Here is a 9,161-nt window from a genome sequence, read left to right as displayed (position 1 = left end):
TTGGTTCTGGTTCTGCTCTGCATCCAGAACCAGAACCAAACATGGGAAAGGAGCATTCAGCTTCTATGCAACATAAATCTGGAACAAACTTCCAGAAAACTGCAAAACAGCTGAAACACTGAGTTCCTTTAAGTAAAGGCTACAATCCCACCTTGTTAGAGCTGCTTTTGAATCATACTTGGAACATTGACCATTGATATTTTATGTGCATATACATTTGCTTGATGAGCTTAATGACATTTAACAAAATGTAATGTTTGTTTTTTTCATAATTGATGTTTTTATGATGGAAAGGTATTTGAACTCCCTTGTTGATGAAATGTGCTACACAAATAAACTTGACCTGATTTAATGGAAACTCATAATTTATGATTATGTTTCTCTGAAGCTACAGCTGACAGAATCTGTGACATGTAATTATTAACCAGGAAATAAACTGCTGTTTCCATAACAACTGCTATAGAAATGTGTTTTTTCTTTCCTTCCTGTCTGAGGTTATGATGAAGAGCCAGGTAGCGCTCCTTTATGTCCTGATCATTATGAGTGAAGGATCAGCCCAAAGCCTGAAACCCCGTCGGAGCGTTTCCTTCTCAGGTGAGCATCTCTGCAGCAGCACTGAAATGCCCAGACCAGTGCAGAAGTATTCAGTCTGTCGACTGAGATATTTTCTACTTCTTTCATTCTAATCTCAAAGTGAAATATAGGGACTAAACTGAACTCAGAAGTTTCCTAATTAATAAACAGAGTCCACAAGTGTCAATGTCAAAAACATTAAGAATGGCATACAGTTACATCACACTAAGGTAAATATGAAAATGCTCTGATTTCAAAAGTAACCTGAGGATGCCGGTTGGATTCTTTCCCTCAGATGTTAACCTGAAGCTGTTTAAGGAGCCTGACTTTGACGGTTTGAGCTCCATGCTGGTGAGAGAAGACATCGGTCTGCTCTTCATCGGAGCCAGAGGAAAGGTCATCACGCTCAGTTTGGATGACATCACTGAGAAGACCAGCGAGGTAGGAACTGGGTCTGGGTGGAATGGGGTGGTGAACCTGGACAGTACACACAATACTTAGGGATACTGTAGGGTGCTGTTGGTAAAATGAGTTATTAATCCTGTTATAACAGAAAAAAATCATGCAAACACTTAAAAATTATGCAAGTGATACAATAACAAACATCTTAGTGCCAGTTAGCACATCAATTAACTGTGAATATCTCCATCATACTTAATAATTAGAGAAAAAAAGTTTAGATTCCTAATAGAAAATGAAATGTTGACTATTTCTTGATATTTATATAGTTTGTTCATAGGAGAACTTATAGGGTCAAAATTGATATCTCCATAACAGCTTCAGGGATTTTGGAGTTACTCATTCACTGCTATCCATAAAGCTAAATGCACTGTAATGTCAACACTTTTAAGGGGGCGGGTTTATGTGCTTTCCAGCCACATAGTACCATTTTATAGCACAATTAAGTAATTATGTACTTCAGTTGTTTTAAAAATGTTGTATATATTTCAAACATGACTTAAAAAATTAGACTTCACAACTGAATAGAGCAAACAAATTAACCTCGTGGTCTGTTTGGTTTCAGACTGAATGGATGGTGAGCTCTGGAGAAAAATCTGAGTGTATAGTTAAAGGCAAGAGCATTGAGGTACATTGCAGCACATTCACATGAGGAAATATGTGAATGAACTTAAAATGTTCTGTTTGGAGAAATAGCTGTTCTTCTAACAGGACTGTGAAAACTACATCACAACGCTGCACACTCTGAATGATGGCAGAATCTTTACGTGTGGAACCCGTGCATTCAAACCTCTCTGCACACACCTGGTACGTTCCTCTCATAACTAAGGCCCCATCGACACAAAGGCAAAAGTGTTTTGTCACTTAGGCAGTGGATCCACACAAATTTAGTCTCTTGGGAAACCAGAAACAATGATTTTTGAAACCATGTTCCACATTTCAGAATGCCAGCTTCCGTTTGGTCATTGCACCAAATAGAAACCTTTGCTCCAATGTCTTGCTCTATACCTCATATGCGTTTGAGCGGGATATATATACACACATGCGAGGGGAACCCAACACATATCCAAGTGGCGCAATGTCATTTTAAATCATGAAGCAGCACTGGGATTCCAGTTTTACCATACCACTACTACATAGCGACACCTAATTGGCCAATTGCCCAGGCATACTTACTACACCCTTTTCTATGATGCTGCATCATGTCATGTGGACACACATTTTTCTTAATCAATTACAAAAATATACAGTGCTTGTTTACATATACGCAAGACTTAAGGCTGGAGTTACAACTCCAGAAACATCAGCTTAGGTGATGCGCTGGGTTTTTATTGTGTTGGCAGAGTTTTGTTTATTGTAATAAAATAATGGCATTAAAGGTACAGAGATATTAAAGTGTTGTACTTGTTTTCTGATTCAACCATCAGAATTAAAGCAGATGCATGGAATAATAAGTAGCATCATTTCTAAATAATTATAAATTATTTAATGTTTCTTCAGTTATTCAAAGGAGGAAATGTCACCATGGAAACCACAACTCAGGATGGCAGGGGGAGAGCTCCCTTTAATCCCCATGAAGAGTTTGCCACAATGATGAATGGTTGGTGCAACACTTTCTCTCATGTCTCTCAGTGTTTAGCTCTGGATCTTAATGTTTCCTTACCTGGATTCATTATTTAAGTTCTTGTCCAAACAGTAGGTGTGCATCGAGAATCTTCATCATATGAAATATTTAGTTGTTCTCCCACATCTTCATAGTCATACATTTGTTCTGACCTGCATAAAACATCAACCAGTGAACTTGCACTTCTCCTATTTCTCTGAGATCTCGCTCTCTTCTTGATGCTTTAGAAAGTTAACACTATTTGGACTATGAACTGCAGGATTGTAACCAGATGAAAAACAGAGGAAACGGGAGCAAGAGACAATAAATGGAGTTGATCAGATACTCAAAGCAACTTTTAAACTTAAAATTGTAAGGCTGTTAATTAGATCACCACAAGTTTATCAACCTTGTGATAAACTATGGGATGTTGTTTGTAAAGTTAAACAGAAAGTAAGAGATAATTAGGTAAAAACAGCAATAAATTGGAAAACATTTTTCAGTCATATTTTCAGTTTTAGGAAGTAGCTCAAAGTCTCAACAGATGTGCATATGAGATGTAAAGTTTACCATCGATCAAACGCCTCCCAAAGGAATCATAAATTTTTCTGCCAGCGCCCCCTGCTGTCCTTTGAATGCCCCCTGACTTTTTAGGTTTTAAACTTTTTAATCAGCTGCTAAAAATCCTATTTGAGTTTAATTCCTTTCCTCTCTTGCTCACATTTTGAAGCTCTGTCTCAACCTGGCTTTGACAAACAGAGGACTTCCTCACCACATCCAGTTCAAGACAAAGGCAGATTCTCACCTGTCACTGTTATCAGTTTTTTCTCTGGTACTAAACAGCTGCAGGTTCATTGTTTCAGTTAATCCCACCCACGCTGAAGGAATGTTTTTGTAATGATCAGTTTCAGAAATTGTAAAACTTTTTCCTCTGCTCACAACAGAAAACACATTATATTCGGCTGTTTCTGTAGACTTCATGGGGAAAAGAAATATTTTCCTGAAAACCGGACGCAATTATCTCTCTACTGAAGACAAAGCATCTTGGTTCAACGGTAAGCTAACTGCTCGACCCTGTTAAAGTTCTTTTACTTCAAATTCTATCCTGTATAACATAACCCCATAATTTTAAATGTTATGAACTCAGACCCCATCATGATTTCCATAAATGTTGCTGAAATCAGAAAAAGTTCAAAGAACAAAGACGATGACAATTTGTTCGTGTTCTTCACTGAGACTGCTGTGGAGGAACGACGCAGCAACCTGCGTTTGTCGAGAATTGCACGAGTGTGTAAAGTAAGTTTTTTTTTTTACATATTTCTTAAAATTGTCATGTCGTGACAGTATGTATGAGAAGGATAAGCTGTGAAAAGATGGATCTGCTCCACCTCTTTCCTGTGCTACTATTGTTATCTGAAGAAATTAACCTTTCCTGAACCATCCAGACCCAAAACAACCAATTGGAGCCTAGAGGAAGGTCTTAGCGTTGCCAATCATCCTCATTCACATGCTCATTATCTATCTCCATGCTAACTAGCACATGGGCTAACTAGCTCAGCTGCAGCACTGCTAGCTGCAGCACATCAGAGAGCAAGGAGAGAGGGTGGGCTTTGCAGTGCCACACAGAGGGGTGACTGAAAGCGCTAAGACCCTCTTCCTGGCTCCGAGTAGTTGTTTTGAGTTAGCAATGGGAGCATTGGCAGAATTGGAGGAGTTTGGATTTTTTTAAGCTCCATCCTTAAAAGAAAGGATGCAGCAGCTCATTCAAGATACAGATTATCTGTAAAAACATTTTTATAAAAATTACATACTGCAGCTTTAACGTGTGACATTTGTTGTGATTCAGAGCGACTTGGGAGGCTTCACAATTTCAGAGAAAAAGTGGACTTCTTTCCTGAAAGCCCGTCTGGACTGCCCGTTTGGAGACACAGGTTCACTTTCTCTGGTGCAGGACGTCTTTCTTCTCAAAGATAAAAATAATGCGACAGAGAGCCTCTTCTATGCAACATTCGCCTCTAGCCCGTAAGTTATGTTCCAAGGTGCGGAGTTCAGGATTTTTTAACCTCGTCATATGTAGTAGCTTTGTGACTGTACAGCGATTAAAATAAATTCATTCCGATTGTTCAGTTGCCACAAAGTTAGAGTAAAAGACCCCCGTTGATTCTGAGGTATTTGTAGAAAATTTGCCTAATCAACGATTTTTCTGTAGAGTACATCTGAAATATTTGAAAGAAAATTAAACCTATAAAGCTGAAATACCTGGGCATAATGCTACTAGAGAGAGTCTGGACTCTCAGTAGAAACAACTGCTTCCTAGTGGCATGGTCAACCAGGACCAAACGGCTTCCTTCATTTCCTCTGCTGCCATTACTAAAACTAAAAGACATATATGAAAGTACAAAGAGTGTACATACTCAGTGATAAAAATTATATTGTTTCTATTAGTTTCTTATAAAACATGTTCAGAAAAACAGTCATTATTTAAATCATATGAAGTTGTGTGGAAAAACTAAGAATAACCCCTGAATGTGCACCTGCAGAGGAATCTCCTTTGGCAGCAGCAACCTTATTATCTGCCATTGATTAAAAACCCAGTAAAACACAGAGAAAGCAAAGAGTTTTCTGCTTGAACATTTGAAGTGCTCTGCAGACATCTCATCTACACCACAGGCCTTATTGTTCTTTAGGATCATGACTGCATTATAAATTTCTTGAAATAAAACTTTCACATCTTCATCGTGAGTAGTACTGTTTGCCATAAGCAAACAGTACTACTATTAAATAGTTAATAATGCTTCTGCCACATGTGAATAATTTCCTCTGGTCCATTTATGCCATTATTAGTTGGCAGAACTGTTTTATAATTATTAATATTCTTTATTTCCTTCCAGAAATCATGTGTGGAGTTGTTTTGCATTTTTCTTGCAAGCAAATGAGACCTAATTGTATTCTAATTTCTTTTAATAAAACATAGGGCATATTTAAAATTTCGATTTGCCCATTTCTTATACCCAAAGATCATCTTCTGTTAACCCCAGCCTTAAAGGCCCACCTGGCCTTAGCATGAAGCTGCTGCTCATTCCATCCTGGTTTTGCTTTGTGCAGCTTTGTCTTACACAATCCCCTACTGGAGACATGAAGAGACTTCACAATACTTTCATACAAGTTGCACAACATGTAGTGGGTCTTTACAGTTAATATCACAACATGGTACAGCATCCTATGGCAGCTCAGTGTTACTCAGCAAAGTGTCAGAGTGAGCTAAATATAAATCCAGGTCCTTCTCAGTCAAATTAGATCAATCTAGTTTTCCAACACTAGATTGATCTAACACAAGATTGATCTAATCTACCTGCTGTTCAGTCTGCAAGCAGACTGAACAGCAGCTGTACTAATACAGCAATCTAGCCATGAGGCTGTACTAATACAGCAATCTAGCCATGAGGTTGTACCCTATGCTTCACTAACATATGTGAAGCTGTCCTCAAGTAGAAACACCTTACTAGATAGAACTATTATCAAGGCAGAACTGCATCAAATTATTCACAAATATTGAACTTTTATTAGAAATATCTGCATTCATGTCGCCCACAATTAAAAAACAAATGGTAGCATTTTCCTGGATAACAGACATAAGATAACCTTCATGAAGATATTCATCTTCATTCCTGTGAAATTCATAAGATGTGTATATATTGAGAATTATGACCTTCTGATCACCATCACTAAACTCAATTCCAATGGCCCAGTCAATGTTTAATCTGACCAACTTAACCAGCTGATCATACTTTTATGCCATAAGATAGCAACACCAGCAGGTATTCTACCATAAACTATTCCATCACTCATCAGTGGTAGATTCACCCACATCATAGAAGTCTTTAAGCAAGAAATTCTTTCAAGTCTTGCTTCAGTAGCAAAGTCTCTTGAACACACATGAAACGAGTGGAACCTTTTCTGAGTGGAATCGATTTTGCGACATGTCACCGGCTTCCCCAGTTTATCAGCCAGATAAGAGCGTATGGTGTCAGTGTCAAGATTAGGTGCAAATCATGACACAAAAACACTCATCACCCTAGTTTTGACCACCAGGATGATATCCGTGCTGGTGCCAGTTATTGCCATCTTCTGGCTCCTGGGGTTTACAGCTTTGTTTTGATCTTTCTGAGGCTTTCCTATCCTTTTCTTTACCACTTTGGTCCAGGGCGGGATTTCGGCAGGTCCTCCAACAGCTGGACTTGCGAGAGGTGAGCAGATGTCCTTAGTGCCTGTGATGCTTCCTCATAATACGCTCATACTACACTGGTCCAGTGCGCTTGACCAGGCGAGTCACACTTCTCGACTGCAGTCATTCAGCGATCCAAAGTTGTCGCTACTGCTTCCAGGTTCTCATTCACAGAGGCCTGAGTTTCCAAGATCGTCCTTAAGCAAGACACCTCCAGGCTCACCTGCTCCACCCTACTGAGTAGGGCAGAGGCATCCATGTTCCCAAAACCAACTGGTGGAAGTACATCCAGATAATGCAAAACAAATCTTGGAATGTTTTCACCACACTTAAGCACCCTGAGGCAATCCTGTTAACAATGTTAACATCCTTTTGAGGGCCTTTGTGTTTGATGCAATTAATCTACGTTGGGCATAATTCAAACAATTGGCGCTTTGACTCCTCAATCCACTCAGAGGAGAACTTGTTTGAGGCTAATAAAACAATTTCATCCTGAGACAAAGTTCTCATTTTTGTAACAATGAAGCTCAGGAAATCGTCCTCCACTATCACTTTCCCATCACCAGTTTTAAAAAATGTAGATTTTGCATTTTATTTGAGAACCTTTTCCAGTACGTGACATTCCCCCATATTACAAAAAATTGTTTCTGAACTGGAATTAACAAGACCTCAATTCACAGGGAGCCATCTAGTACCTGCAGTCAGTCTGCTGTCTGTGCCTATAAGGTGTCAGACATCCAGCAAGTTTTCAGGGGGAACCTTCTGGATGAGATAATTCCTGGAGGTTGGGTGAAGTACATGGGAAAAGAGAACTTCGCCTACCCTCGTTCAGTAAGCACCAAACCTAAACTGATATGAAATAGAAGTAATGAAAATGATCCACCTCACATGATCTCTGATGTGTATTATCAGTGTATTAATGATGAAATGCGAGCCAACGGTGTGAAGACCTCTTTCAACATCCCAGAAAATGTCCTTCTGTTTGCGAAGAACCACCCTCTGATGGAGGGAGCGGTGACCCCGATCACTGGGAGGCCCCTGCTGGTCTGGTCTGCAGCCCAGTTCTCCAGAATCGTTGTTGACAAAGTAACCTCTCTGGATGGACAGCAGCACATCATCATGCTTATTAGCAACAGTAAGTAACTGGATCATATATGATGACTTCATATATCTTGGTGTTGTTGGCAGGATCAGCCTGGACAATGGCTGTATTGGTAAATGCAAAACTGTTATATTCAGTTTCATTCTGTGAATATAACAGAAATCTTTGGGGTTCCATTTGTTACATTATACATTATATTGGTTAATTTAGCTAGTCATTGAGAAAAAGTGGTTAATTTTTCAATGTCATCTTTTCATCATGTTATGCATTAATTTTTAACTGCAATAGTTCCCAATTAAATATTAAATTCCCAACCTAGATATTCTATTATCTACAATATCCACTCTTTAAATAGAGGGATCTGTCCTTTACTTTTAATTGTTCTGAGGCATCCTAAGTTTTTTCCATTCTTATCTAATTGCACTAAAGAGTAATTATTTGAAAAAAAAAGGTAAGGACTGCGATTTAGAGATTGACGGTCTCTGTTAGAAAGAGAACTTGAAGGCTATTTCACTTACAAATTTGTTCAAAAAAGTTTTGCAATGATCAACTTTTGAACCAAGTGCACTTAATCCTATTACTTTAACGCTCAATGTGAGATCTGAGGAACAAAGAGAGTTGATGTTGCAACTTGAGCATGGCAAATTCAGAATAAAAGTTCAATTGAATGCAAGGCAAACTAGGTTGGACATTGAATGCACAAAGCAATATTTGAGCCGGGCTGGGCAAGGCCGGACCCTGCAGTGCAAAAAGGGCTATTAATGACATCATCATTTGGGGATCAACAGCTCAAGAACACAATGACAGATTGAGACACGTCATGGAGCGCATATGAAAAAATGAACTGAAGCTCAATAAAAATAAATGTGCGTTTGGTGTGAAAGAAATCATGTTTCTTGGAGACAAACTATCATAATGAGTGGTGAGGTGGTGAGGAAGAACGCAGGTGGACCCAGGATGTAGATGAATGAGATGGTTTTAATTAAGATATTGCTCAGAGTAGTCCAGGTACAGGCAACACGGCAGACAAACTAGCGCAGAGCTAAAATGCCGGTAGCAACAGATTAACGGAACTAACATACGAGCAAAACACAATCCAGGACTTAGCAGTACAACCGGAGAGCAAGACAGCGTGTGACCTACGTAGACAATAGACAACAATGACAAGGATCCGACGAGAGACAAGGACAACAGGTGGG

General features: G+C 39.1%; 1 protein-coding gene across 1 annotated transcript in view; it reads left to right on the top strand.

Moving 5' to 3' along the window:
* Positions 1 to 8,018, top strand: part of LOC106941115 (semaphorin-4E-like) — a 19,357-nt gene extending 11,339 nt beyond the window's left edge. Inside the window, exons 2-11 of the mRNA XM_015024055.1 lie at positions 495 to 594; positions 869 to 1,014; positions 1,598 to 1,660; positions 1,744 to 1,839; positions 2,533 to 2,632; positions 3,580 to 3,690; positions 3,783 to 3,931; positions 4,482 to 4,657; positions 7,541 to 7,691; positions 7,773 to 8,018. Of these exons, the coding sequence (XP_014879541.1) occupies positions 498 to 594; positions 869 to 1,014; positions 1,598 to 1,660; positions 1,744 to 1,839; positions 2,533 to 2,632; positions 3,580 to 3,690; positions 3,783 to 3,931; positions 4,482 to 4,657; positions 7,541 to 7,691; positions 7,773 to 8,003 (1,320 nt within the window). The 5' untranslated portion in view covers positions 495 to 497 and the 3' untranslated portion in view covers positions 8,004 to 8,018. The remainder of the gene's footprint in view (positions 1 to 494; positions 595 to 868; positions 1,015 to 1,597; positions 1,661 to 1,743; positions 1,840 to 2,532; positions 2,633 to 3,579; positions 3,691 to 3,782; positions 3,932 to 4,481; positions 4,658 to 7,540; positions 7,692 to 7,772) is intronic.
* Positions 8,019 to 9,161: the final 1,143 nt, after the last annotated feature.

This window comes from Poecilia latipinna, unplaced genomic scaffold, assembly GCF_001443285.1.
Source record: "Poecilia latipinna isolate Pla-1442-1.1 unplaced genomic scaffold, P_latipinna-1.0 Scaffold3502, whole genome shotgun sequence".
Classification (NCBI taxonomy): Eukaryota; Metazoa; Chordata; class Actinopteri; order Cyprinodontiformes; family Poeciliidae; genus Poecilia; species Poecilia latipinna.
The sequence above is the reverse complement of the archived record's forward strand: the minus strand, read 5'-3'. Positions and strand labels throughout refer to the sequence as shown.